Genomic DNA, 12,910 nt, shown 5'->3' on the forward strand with positions numbered 1-12,910 from the left:
CAAAATTGACCCGACGGTCCTCGTCTTCAAAGTCGGAGTCTTCCTCGTCGGACCCAGGCAGCGGCATCGTGCCCTTGTATGCGTCCAAGTGCGCCTGCAGGTACATTGAAGGCGGCTTGACATTGGGCCCCTTTTTCTCCCGCTCCCGCTCACGATCCCGGTCCCTCGACGTTGTTTGCGGTGTGGGTGGGAGAGTTGGACGGGCACTGCTGCTCGTGCTCGTGCTCGCGCTCGTGCTTGTGCTCGTGCGCGACGAGTCAAGGACCGATGGCCGAAGCTGCTTGACTCCCGTCGACGGTTGCTTGGCGCAGCCGCCGCCGCCGCCGTTTGGCAAAGCACCTGCAGCAACGGCGTTCGAGGAGCTGTGAGTCGTCGCAGAGGAGGTGGAACTGCAGCTCTTGGCACCGCTGCTACTTCGTCTATTCTGGACGATGGGTACAGATGGGCCCATCCCTCGAGGATAAGAGCCAGAGCCTCTCGGGGTTGTCTCCGTCGTGCTAGGATCCGGTTGTAGTTCAAAGACGACAGTGTTGTCGAGTGCGAAGGAGACGGACTTTTCCATCGTAGAGATTGTCGTTGACATGAGAGGTGTTAAGAGTGGGGAAGATGGCAATGCGCCTTGCGCTCGACGAGGAGTGTACAGAAGCGAATCGTTAGGTGGAGCTTGCAGAGGAGGGCCTGAGCGCTTCGTTCGCTTCAAAGACAAGAGTGAGGTGCTAGATTCAAGAGCACGTTCAGCAATTTGAGTGCTGCCGCTGTGGGTGAGAATCGACAAGGCGGCTTTGTGTTGTCGTAGATTCGCTCCGGGCAGGGAGTGTTGATGTGGCACAGCAGCAGCAGAAAGCATGCTAACAGGAGAGAATTCATCTGAAGGTGCCGACTGGGAACTACCCGAATGCGGCGAAGGTGGACGACCGGTAGAAGAGCAAGCAGCAACACCTGAATGTCCACCTGACGATGACGACATCATCGTGGAGTTCGCAAGCAACAACGAGTCCGAAGAGTCATTGAATGACACGCCCGATGCTCTGCTCTTCAGTCTCGATCCCTTCAAGGCCGAGAAAACTTTGTTGGCCGAGGGAGGGTGTTGCATCGAGGCATAGCCCATCGCAATCGTCGGACCTTTGTGAGCAAGCGCAGCGTTGTCTTTATCTACGCTACTTCGCCGCATGGCCGCTGAAAGCACGCTTCGAATCGAGTTGGTATCAGTTTCCTTGCCCAGAGAACTGCGCCTCGAAGAAAAAGAAGCGGTCGACGTCTGCAGACCCTGGTAGATGACAGTGTCGCCACTGAGATTTTGGTCGCTGCCATGCCCAGAGAGCATGGGAGTGGCTTGTGAAGGAGAAAGCTTGCCTTCTTGAGTGCTTGGAGAGCTTAGTCCGTCATCATTACCGCCTTTGTTCCTCTTGGGAGTACGGAAGAGGGCGCTTCGTACCACGCTACTGAATGATTTCGCCGTCGAAAGCTTGGGCGTACGGACGCTCTTGCTTGACGGCGAAGGTGCGCGAACATCTGCTGCCGGTCCTCCCTCTGTTCGTTGGATGTGTACGAATCGGTCTTGCTCGCCATCATGATCGGCCTCAGAATCCGCTGATCCAGCCGGTATTGTCTGAATAAGCTTTTCATTCCGCTTCTGTGTCGCCCTTGATAGCTGACTGCTATGGTTGCACTCGATACCTTCAGTCGCCGCCTCTCCTTTTGGTACAAGAGAAACTGATACATGGTGTCGATGAGCCCGCTCGTCGCCCCAAATAGCCCCTTGTCTACGTCGCGAGACTGATGTGGTGGGAATTTGCTGCTGCTGCTGTTGCTGCTGAGGAGAATGAGCATGTAAAATCTGCTTGGCGCCATGAGGGGCTGTATAAAGCCTCGTTGCTGTTGTGGAATGGAACCTCGAGACCCTAGGAGGAGTCCAGAAAACAGATCGCTCTGACTGTGTTGGTAGTCCCTGAAGTAATCTAGGTGGTGCTTCGTAGGACACAAGTGCGCTAGGCAGATCCGTGAGGAGAGCGGGCACGTTTGGAGCTGGCCTGGAACTGTTTGTAGGGTGGTAGCTCATTGATCGATTGCGTCCGTGAGCTGCGGCGACATGCTTCACCTCCTGTGTCGCCCCTACTTCCTCGATCTTTTGCCAGGTCGACAGGCTTGACACCACTGGGCCGGGCATGACCTCAACGTTAGGACCTACTTTGGGCATTGCCTCGAAGACTTGTACTTCCTTTGTGTATGACTTGCTGCTCTCTGTGCGACATCGACTGCTTGTGCCGTCAAGAGCTGCAGTGGCTATCGTGTAAGCAGCGTCGATTGAACGCTGCCATCCCTTTCTCTCAGCCATTTCGCTGACAGAGGGACCTGAAGAGTGTGTCACTTCCACGTTTGTTGATCGTTCGCTGCCGTGATTCGACTGCAGAGGTGCTAATAAAGGGGTCTGAATGCCGAAGTGGGGACCGAGACGCTGATGGTATGGACGAGCACCGCTCTCCACACCAGGAGCATTTCTTGTGCTTTGTCTCTCTCCTGCAGTGGTAAAGTGGGATGTCAAAGACCGGTCGTGGCGGTCCGGAGAAGACGTTGCTACTGCCACATTGGCTGTTCTGGCTTTCGCAGAGGCAGTTTCGGAACGGGCCGTCGAGTCCCTGCGGAGCTGCGGACTGGAGCGAGAGGAAAGAAGCATGTGTTGTTGAGGCGGCGATGTGCGAGGAGGACTGTCGCGGAAGTCATCGGCGACAGTTGCAAACGAGGGGCGAGCACCAACAATTGTCCTCACAGCGACGCTGATGCTCGCTTCGTTGGGACAGTCGTCCATGCTGTTCTCCATCGAGCTCGTCTCCGATGTGGACAGCTCTGTTCGCCCTACTTTCCCTGCTTTCCAAATTAGCAAAAGCTCTCTTCGGCTCTGAACAAAGATGGCGTGCACAAACACACACCTTGTCCTTCGGTCTGTACCGCAATGGAAAGCTTGCCGCTTGGCGGCGGAGGCGATCGAACCATAGAAGAGGGCCTGTGAAGAAAGACGGGTTGGCTGTCGACGGACTTTAGGACCCCGATTTCTCTGTAGCCACCAGAACGTTTTACTGAGGACATGATGGGTTCTGTTGCCATACGGCTCCTGGGAGCAGTTTTGGGAGTCTCTGAGCGAGAACGAAGGTCGGCATTGTCGGTCGAGACGATGGCATTGGTGGCACTTGGGTCGCTCTGGGGCCTCAATGGAGCCGTCGCGGTGAGGACGGGCCCAGCCGAGAGGGACAATGTAGCTTTGTGAGCTCTCGGAGTACTCATTGACATAGCTGAGTGCGGCTTCGTGTCGACCCGAAGTTGAGGGCTAGGTGTGGCCCATCGGTGATTGTTGGCAGAGAAGCACCGTGAGCCCCTATGTACCGTCGATGTCGTAGACGCGGCCAAAGACTCTGACCTGGACGGTAACCAGGAAGGAGAAGATGTAGAAGAACGAATCTCGATCGAGGACGCCTTTGCTGAACTCCTGGGTCGTGCTGAAAGAGACGGAGCCTCAAGCTGCTGCTGCATGCGCGAAGAGTGCGAGGGACACGAGGAAAGGGACGTGGACCTCTCCCTGGCTCGCATCAAGTTGAGCCCCTGTGGTGGGAACTCAATTGAGCTCACCTCGAACGTCATGTTCAGGACGGTGGTGATGCTTGATAAGCGAGAGTCAAGAGATGAACAGAACAGAGAAGAGCTGAGAAATAAAAGGCGAAACAGCTGCGCTTCATTTCCCCTCATCAGCGTTTCCCTCCGGCACGGCAGCACCATCTTCTCCGCCGCTTTCTTCAAGCCCCTCGGCTCAGCTTAATCGGCTCCACCAGTGACCCCAGCCTCATTAGTGCCATGCTTCTCTGCACCGTGACAGTTGGGGGGCCAAGGAGTCCCGGCACCGCGCCTGCACCGCTGCGCTCCCTTTGTCCTGCCCGCCCCATGACCAGACCTGGCAAATTTCCTTCTTGAATAAAGACGTACGTAGCCACCACATTCGTACGAATCGGAACTTCTTTCGGTCTCACCGCCGCCCCTTATCTGGCAAAAGAGCAGGTAAATTGACCCAGCCCGCGACAGGGGGTGGGCGCGCGCGGAGGTAGAAGGCGGCGGCATCGCAAATGCTTAAATTTCCACGTGCAGCGCCAGGCTAGTCTGGCTGCACCACCACATCAATCAACTCTCTAACTTTCTTCTCTCGAAAGGCACACGAACGGCTACCACAGAAAGGAATCAGGATGCCGCCAAAGGGGAGCAAGATGAAGCCCTCGATGGCGCCCAACTCGGCAGCTGATCCCAGTCGAGAGCTCCCCCTGGCCTACACGACATTCACCGTGCCCCCGCCCCTCAACGCCAAGAGTGAGTCGGCTCGCCCGCTCGCCCCGGTCCCTCTTCTTCGATATGCATCGGCATGGCTGACTCTTTATCCCTTCCTGCTCGCCGCAGACATTGCCTCTACCTATCTAAGAACGGACTCGCAGACATGGGTTGCGCGGCTACAGGCACAGCAACAAGCACAGGGACCACTGAACCGGGGCAAAAAGCGGCGGAAAGCACCGATGGGACCCGCTGCCTCGACGGCCGAAGGCACGCCTGTGGATGCTCAAGGCAGCGAAGACGAGGACGAAGAGGCGGTGAGCTTGATTGAGGTCTACTCTGAAAGAAGGATGTGCAAAGCTCACACCTTTCTGGCTATGCAGACTGGGCCGCCGTCTTCGACCACCATCGTCATCCACCCTTGCTCCACCCACCTTCGCATTGGTCTCTCTTCGGACATCTATCCACTAACAATGCCCCAGATGGTGGCGCGAAGGCCCAAGGAAGGCGTGCATGGTTCTGAGATTGCACAGGAAAGTGAGGAAGACGAAGATGCGATCATGAAGGATGCCTCCTCGGCTTCTCCATCCGGCCCATCTCGGACTGGAAGTCCCTTCTCAGATGTGAGCTCTGTCTGATGAGACAGTCGACGCGAATGTCTTGCTCACTGTGAAATACGCTCTCGGAAAGCTCTCTACAAAGATTGAAGTGCTCCGCTCCGATCTCAAGAACATCATGCGGAACCTCAAGCTGAGGCCAGTGACGAATGCAAAGCAGCAGGCATCCAATTACAACGCTTCGGTCAAGCCCGAGGTGGTTCCTGAGCACAACGATGTATTTGCCGTCGAGTGGATCAACTCCAAGGCAAAGGACATGGGCGACGTTGTGGTGGGAGAGAAAGCAAGGAGGATGGATTGCTTCTCGCAGGAAATGCCGTCCTCTTCATCGACAGGTGACCAAGATGAACGACGATGGAAGCTGTTCCAGCCAATGAGGAGCGGCCGGCTCGACACGGACTCTTACATTGAAGCGTACGGACCCTCTGCCGCCAAACAGGCCCTCCTCAACGACCTTAAGACCATCTGGACCCATGCGATTGCAACGCCAAGAGAAGACCCTGATGCCAGGCACGAGCCAGGCAAGATCGTCGAGCACGGCCTGGGCATACCTTCGAGGGACTGGTCCCTGTACAACGTCATCCTCGTCATTCCAGACCTCTATTCTATGTCCGATGTCGAAGATCTGACGAGGCTGCTATTGGACGAGATGGGCTTTGCGGCGATCCTGCTCCAGCAAGAGGGCGTCTGCGCAACCTTTGGTGCCGGCATCAGCTCTGGATGCGTCATCCATATCGGTAGCGACCGGACAAGCGTGACGTGCGTCGATGAGGGGCTTGTCGTTAGTGAGAGCCGTCTGTCGCTCCACTACAGCGGCGCCGACATCTCAAAATTCTTTGTCGAGCTGCTGCAGAGGGCCAATTTGCCCTACAAGGGCCTCCAGATGGAGAAGCTGCTGGCCGATGCCTGGCTGGCCGACGAGCTCAAGGAGCGTCTCTGCACCTTGGACCCCATGCAGCTTGGCCTTGTCATCAACGACGTCCATGTGCGGCTGCCTAGCCAACCGACAAGGAAGTACGCACTGCGGACCTATGACGAGATCATCCTCGCTCCGATGTGCCTCTTCAGCCCTCGAGTCATTGACTTTGACAAGAAGCGTCCCAAAGCAGGGCAAAGGACGGTGAACTACCAAGCGCCTGCTGCGTCGGATCCCGTCGCTGACGAGGACGATGGCACCGAGGAGCGTGGAGTGCCCGTGACGACGGCCATGAACCTCTGCATCCGTCACCTATTGCCCGCAGTTCCCACTCCAGCTCCCGTCGCCATGACGCCAGACGCTTCTAAGGGCGCCGCTACTTCGTCTAAGCAAGGCACGCCTGCTGCGTCCCCCATGCCCAATTCGGGCGAGTCCAATGGGCAAGCGACAGCCACACTCAAGGCAGACGAGGCCGCGACCGCTCAGCCCAGTCGAGCTGGCAGTCCATCCGCGAATGATGGGCCATCGACGCCCGCCGTTCTGGCTGGTGATGGTGACGTAGGCTCTGAGCGACAGTCGCCAAACCCCGCTTCGAAGGACACGCCGACTAAGGCTGCACAGCAGCAGCAACACCTTCCTGCTTCCTTTTCGATCGATGCGGCTTGGGAGGCAGGCAAGGTGCCCTTGGACTTTGCAGTGTGGCACAGCATCCTTGGTAGCATCTCCAATATGACGAGCACCGGCACAGCAGAGGAGCGGGTCAAGCGTCTTACGGCCAACATCATCTGCACAGGAGGCACTGGTCTTTTGCCGGGCCTTGGCATGGCTCTGGAGGCGAGGTTGGTATTTGGCGTTGCCTGTTTAGTGAATGTATTTTGTGACTTACCTGGCTACTTCTCTTTCTCAAAGGATGGGTGCATATGTCACCCAGTGGTACACGCTGCAGCTGGGCAAGGACGCCGCCAATGCGCCCAACGCAACGGTCATTCCGCCCCCCAGAGACATGGATCCACGCGTGCTCGCCTGGAAGGGCATGTCTGTCCTCGCGCGTCTCGAGAGCGCCCAGGAGATGTGGGTTCCTCGTCACGAGTGGTCCGTCTTTGGAACACGAGCCATCAGAGAGAAGAGGTAAGTCGTTGGCACTCAGTCCTCTTTCTTCTTTATGCTCATCTTCCCTTTCTCCACAGTCTGTTCTTGTAACATCATTTGTATTCGTATCATGCCATCGGCAAGACAAAAGAGAAGGGAGAAATAAATCATCAGCCTGCCACAGGGCGTACGTATTGCAGGGCGAAGGCTTGACTGCGCCGCTCGCGCCTTTGCGTGCCAAGCCTGTCAGCACTTTCTTCCCACTTCATGATCTAATTCTCGACTGAATCCCCCTCCTTACCACGGCGGCTCTACTTGTGACGACCATCTGCTTCTCGCTGACCTCTGCAGCAGTCCCATTGCACTCTCAACTCTCTTTCCTATATTCACGACCACTAAACCAAGAATCACCCGGAAACGTACTTCCGTCCTGGCCCCAGCGTCGCCAGCACCCTCAATTTGCACATGTCTTCGACTGGCCTCGTTGACATCCAAATCTGCTGCGCCACTACTGCTACCACAATACCCCAAAAGCCCAAACTCTCTGCTTGCTCGCCACACATCAGTAGTACGGCTGTCGATCTCCGGCGAAACGAAGAGGAAACTCAGATTTCTGAAACGCACCTGGGGAAGAAGGCGTGACAAAAATAATTAGTTCATAAAGTCAAAAGTCGATCCCTAGCAGCGAAGGGGGAGGGACGGGCAGTGGTAAGTTTAGGTGCTGTGCAGTGCTGCGCGCTCGCACTCCTCTGCTGCTTGCCTGTGCACCGCAATTTTGTTCGTTCTGCGCGCGCGTGCGTGCACGCCCTGTCTGCGAGGAAGCTCTTTTATTTATTCTCGTCCTTCCACTCGAAGGGGAAAGCCAGCTGTTCTCAAACGGGCAGGCCATTAGCCGACGACGCCTCTCCATCTGCCACTACTTCTACTACTTCCACTTCAGATTACTCTCTCTTGCACCCTCTCCCTCTCTCAAATTCCCACATCCTCCAGCTCTGCACTACCCAGGGTTCTTTCTTCCCCTTCTCTTCATTCGCCACGCGCCAACGAGGATTAGAAAAAGAGAGCCGGCACGCTATTTCCGCCTCGTCTTTCTTCTGTTACCCCTCTATTACTACCACTACACCAGCCAACACACGGCATTTGGTGGCCACCAGTCTTCTTCGCGCGACAAAGGAAATACCAGCGAAGCAGATCACGCTGTCGTCGTCGTAAAGCGGGCGACCAATTGGCCAGAGAAGAGAGGATCTGGTACTGGACTAGACCTACGGAACACTCCTCGCAGAGCAACGACTATCCAAGGGTAGTCGTCTCCAATCGGTCGATTTTTTTAAAGTAGGAAGCACGTTCGCTGCACCTTTTTCACCATGGCTCGTGACAGGCTGGCGGCCATGAGGGTGAGTGATCCCCGTCTCGACTTCGACTGAATGATTGCTAGAGGGCTGACGCATTGTGATGGGGTGGATTGGCATGCTTTCAGGCGCAACAGAGCGGCGGAGGCGGTGCCGGTGGATATGGCGGATACGGAGGCGGTAACCAGGGCTATGGGTGAGTTTTCTGGATGACATTAAGAAATATCCAAGCGAGTAGCCTGACCAAGGAGACCACGCACACACATACATAGCGATCACTCTTACCCTACGCAGCAGCCTGGAGGCTATGCGCCATATGGAGGTGAGCAGGAGAGAGCAACTTGGGGCGGCACCGGCGCGTGATGATGGGCTGCTGACACTGGCATGGATCCGATACTCAAGGCGCACAGCAGGGCGGCTACGGAGGAGCAGCACCGGCACCTCAGGCTCCTGCACCCGCGTACAACCAAGGGTACGGCCAGGCCGGTGGCTACAATGGCTACCAGCAGCAGCCCGCCGGTGGTAACAACGGGTATGGGTATGGCGGGCAACCGGGCGGCGGCTACGATGCTGGTGCAGGCGCCTACGAGATGCAGGGTGTCGGTGGGGAAAAGGTTGGCGCGGCGCCGGCCGGCGCGCCCAGCATGGACTCCTTCTTTGCCGAAATCTCCGACATCCAGGACACGATCCGCCAGATTGACGACAACATCAACCGCATCTCGGATCTGCACTCGCGCAGCCTCAACAACATGGACGAGGCCTCGTCGCAGCAGGCCCACCAGCAGCTCGCCGGCATGTCATCGGAGACGAGCCGGCTGACGAACGCCGTCAAGAACAAGATCCGGACCCTGGACTCGCAGACGGCGCGCATGCCCGACGGCGGCGACAAGAACGTCCGCAAGACGCAGATTGGCGCGCAGAAGAACCGCTTCAAGGAGACGATCCAGCGCTACACCCAGGTTGAGCAGACGTACCGGAAAAAGTACAGGGACCGGGCCGAGCGCCAGTTCCGCATCGTCAAGCCCGATGCGACGCCCCAGGAGGTCAAGGCGGCCATCGACGACGACCAAGGGCAACAGATCTTCTCGCAGGCGCTCCTCAACTCGAACCGGCACGGCGAGGCACGCGGTGCCCTGCGCGAGGTGCAGGAGAGGCACGAGGACATCAAGAAAATCGAAAAGACGCTCGTCGAGCTCGCCCAGCTGTTCCAGGAGATTGACATTCTCATCACCGAGCAGGGCGAGACGATCGACGTTGTTGAGCAGCACGCTACGGCCGTTGAGAACGACATGGACCAGGGCCTGCAGGCAACGAACAAGGCAGTCAAGTCGGCCGCCGCGGCCCGTCGCAAGAGAAAGTGGTGCTTCATCATCATTGTCATCATCATCATCATCGTCGCTGTCATCATCGTCGGCATCATTTGCGGCAAGGGCGACTGCACCGGTGGCAACAAAAACAACAACAACAACGCTCGCCGTTCGCTACTCGACGACGAGGAGCCTCTCCTCTACGTCTCGCGCGGCATGCTCACCACCTTTGCCGACGACTGGACTCGCGGAAGCATGCGGCGAGACTTTGTCCTCGACGCACCCGACGAGGCATGAGCATCATAGACGGTTGTTTTCTGCTCTTTCCTCTCCCACCCTTTCTCAGTATATCTTTCCTTCTTTCTCCTCTTCTTCTTCTTTCTGGCCTCCTTACCCTCTTATTTCTCCGCTTCCCCCACTCAATTATCCTCCAATCACGCTCGCTACCAGCTCAGTCTGCATTGGTACCTCTCTTCCTCCGACAGTAAGGCCAGAACCGCCAGCCTCGTTCTCTTACATGCATCGACGCTCCTCTCCCCCTGTCGCAATTTTAATCAGATTCCTTTACTTGACCCCTTTGCACACGCTCTCTGCCTCTCTCTGCCCTGTTCAGCAAGATTGTTGAATGAATGCACTTGAAGTTCTCTAGACAAAAAAAGAAACCGTCCCGTATGCCACTACTCTACAATTTCGCCTTGCTTCCACCATCGCCCCGGGCAATCTTTGCGCGAATGAGGCCGCTGGGGTGTGCCGTGGGCAAGAAGACCTCTGCCTGGTCCTCTTTGAGATTCTCGACGCCGGCCCACTTGAGGTCGATTGGGATGTAGTGTCGATTCGGCATCGTGAGCTCGACATCGGCGACGGCCTGGCAGGCGCCGTCGTCGAGGATGCGCTCGGCCGTCTTGAAGAGCGTGGCCTGGACGCTGGGGCTTGAGTGTGTCGCAAACGTGTGGGTAACGTGTGCCACGGCGCGCGACGAGGCAGCGCAAAAGTCGGGCAGCAACTTGGCGGGCGCTTGGAGCAGCTCGTCGATGGGCTTGGCCGCTGGCAAGGAATAGGCATACTCGCAATCGACGGCCGTGCTGAAGATGCGGTCCTGCACCTCGGGCAGCGTCGTGTACTCATCACGCAAAAATCCGTAGAATGCGCTGCCGGAACTCTTGAGCACGACGAGGTCCTTGATGCCGCCCTTGAGGTAGCGCACGACGCCGCGCCGCGAGGCGCCGTCGCGCGAGGCATACGCCCGCACCGTGCGCACGTCGTTGCCGTCGCGGATGAAGCTGTGCTTGTGCGGCTGCAGCGAGGGCAGCGGCCGCCCGTCGGCATCAGCATCGAGGGCGATGCGGCTCCACCGGTGCTGGATGAGGTCCACCTCGACGCCGTCGATGTGGGCGTAGCGCCTCAGAAAATGCTCCATGACGTGCAGCACGTATTTTTCCGGGCACAGCACCGTGTCGCCCGGCAGCGTCTTGGCGAGCAGGTTGAGTGTGTTCTTGATGCTGTCCGTCGCCACGACGGGGCTGTTGTCCGCCTCGGTGTACGACGGCACGAGCGATTGGCCCGAGAGCAGGCACCGGACCGTGTACTCGGCGATGCGGTGACACGAGGGGTCCGACGGCTCGCGGACGACGCGCAGAATTCGGACAAGGTCCTTTCCGTAGGAGGCGCTGGCGAGCGTGTGAGGGGCCATCTTTGCGCTGCCTTGCTGGGTGCCGTCGGGGATCCTATCTTGGAAGGGGGGCTGTTGGGAGGCGAGTCGAAGAGACAAGCAGGCAGTGTGGACCTGGGCCTCGTTTTATCTTGGCTCGAGCTCTGCTCCCGAAATTCTTATCTGAAGACACACACACACCGCCCGGAGACTCGCCCGAGATCGCAGCTTTGTTTTTGTGGATTTGCATCTTTTTTGAGCGCGCGCGTCTTCTGACGTCCGAATTGACTTTCTTCCACGGCTCAAAGCGCAGGTTCCTTCTCTTCTCCCCGTTTGCTTGGAGGATTGATAGACGAGGTTCGTCCGGAGATACAGCCTCGGCCACTCCGCGGATGGCATGACGGGCCCGCCGCCGCTCCCGTTGCACCTCCACTGCACGCTTCGAGCGCATTCGGGACCCATTCATGTGGCGCGCCTCAACTCCTTTGGCCGCTATCTCTTGACTGGCGGAGCCGACCGGCAGATCCACCTCTTTAATGCTTCGTCTGCCTCGTCGAGTGGGCCGCCCATCAAGACGTACAATTCCCACAATGGCACGGTGCAGGCCCTCGACATCTCGCCCGACAATGCGCGCTTCCTATCCGGCGGCGAGGACCGCAACGTGTACCTCTACGACGTCGCCAAGGGTCTCGTCCTCCGCCGCTTCTCGGCCCACCACGGTGCCATCAATGCGCTCGCCTTTGCAGGCGAGCAGGGCGCTGCACTGGTCGCCGCCGCAGGCTTCGACACGACGCTGCGCTTCTACGACCTCAGGGCACAGGGCGCATGGAGGCCCATCATGGAATGCAAAGAGGCAAAGGATGCGATTCTCTGCATGGCTATTCGCGACGCAAATGTCTGGACCGGATCCGTCGACGGCGTCGTCAGGACCTACGACCTCAGAAAGGGAGAGCTGAGGGAAGATACGATTGACCGTGCGTTCTTCTTGCCTCTTCTATTCCTGCCTCTTTTTAAGGAGGTCTAAGGAGGGAGGTACAAATGATGCTGATGAAAGAGTCCTTTTACCAGGTCCCATCACTTCACTGACACCGTCGACTACGCAGACAACACTCCTGGTCAGCTGCCTCGCAAGGGAAGGCGGCGGGGATGGCGAGCAAGCGACGCACTCGCTCCTGGACCTCTCCGACGGCACCCATCTCCAGACGATCCAGGGAGGGCCCAACCGGCAGTACCGCTGCCGATCCACGCTCTGGTCATCCGACTCGACAGTCATTGCCGGTGATGAGACAGGCTGCGTACGGGCATGGGACATTGTCACAGGCCAAGAAAGGCGGGTGGCGGGTGGAGACGAGCACAAGGAACACGCAAAGGCCACGCTCTGGGTCGAAGGAACCGACAAGGATGGAGGAAAGCTCGTCAGCGCGGGCGCAGACGGCGTAGTCAAGGTCTGGGGCGTGCAGCCATCGTGATCAGCCGTCCACGCCCGCCCCCGGTCCGTGCTCCATCCAACCCATCTACTTGTACAGTACAGTACTCACTTGGCACGCTTCCGTTTTCAATCGACAAGCAACAAAGGCGGGGCTTGAACGGCCTTAGCTCGATTTGAAGTGGGTCCTTTTTGTAATACTATCATTATTCAATCTCTCGTCTCAAAAAGAAATAGTGAATGAAAGCGACTT

At 57.6% G+C, this 12,910-nt stretch overlaps 4 protein-coding genes across 4 annotated transcripts; 3 read left to right on the top strand and 1 right to left on the bottom strand.

The window, feature by feature from the left end:
• The first annotated feature begins 4,142 nt into the window (after positions 1-4,142).
• Positions 4,143-7,215, top strand: FA10DRAFT_61904 (actin-like ATPase domain-containing protein). Its single transcript, XM_025525612.1, has 6 exons — positions 4,143-4,347; positions 4,435-4,622; positions 4,689-4,928; positions 4,996-6,677; positions 6,748-6,966; positions 7,026-7,215. Exons 1-6 carry the CDS (start codon positions 4,227-4,229, stop codon positions 7,036-7,038), a joined length of 2,463 nt encoding a protein of 820 aa, XP_025378411.1. The 5' UTR covers positions 4,143-4,226; the 3' UTR covers positions 7,039-7,215.
• An 849-nt stretch (positions 7,216-8,064) lies between these two features.
• On the top strand, positions 8,065-10,073 carry FA10DRAFT_61894 (t-SNARE). Its single transcript, XM_025525611.1, has 4 exons — positions 8,065-8,321; positions 8,405-8,472; positions 8,549-8,598; positions 8,679-10,073. The coding sequence occupies exons 1-4, from the start codon at positions 8,292-8,294 to the stop codon at positions 9,878-9,880; spliced, it is 1,350 nt and encodes a 449-aa protein (XP_025378412.1). The 5' UTR covers positions 8,065-8,291; the 3' UTR covers positions 9,881-10,073.
• Positions 10,024-11,386, bottom strand: FA10DRAFT_265085 (putative urate oxidase). Its single transcript, XM_025520915.1, has one exon. It carries the CDS (start codon positions 11,271-11,273, stop codon positions 10,266-10,268), a length of 1,008 nt encoding a protein of 335 aa, XP_025378413.1. The 5' UTR covers positions 11,274-11,386; the 3' UTR covers positions 10,024-10,265.
• A 143-nt stretch (positions 11,387-11,529) lies between these two features.
• FA10DRAFT_265086 (WD40 repeat-like protein) lies at positions 11,530-12,908 on the top strand. Its single transcript, XM_025520916.1, has 2 exons — positions 11,530-12,205; positions 12,300-12,908. The coding sequence occupies exons 1-2, from the start codon at positions 11,629-11,631 to the stop codon at positions 12,698-12,700; spliced, it is 978 nt and encodes a 325-aa protein (XP_025378414.1). The 5' UTR covers positions 11,530-11,628; the 3' UTR covers positions 12,701-12,908.
• The last annotated feature ends 2 nt before the right edge of the window (positions 12,909-12,910 follow it).

This window comes from Acaromyces ingoldii (genome assembly GCF_003144295.1).
Source record: "Acaromyces ingoldii strain MCA 4198 unplaced genomic scaffold FA10scaffold_2, whole genome shotgun sequence".
Taxonomy (NCBI): Eukaryota; Fungi; Basidiomycota; class Exobasidiomycetes; order Exobasidiales; family Cryptobasidiaceae; genus Acaromyces; species Acaromyces ingoldii.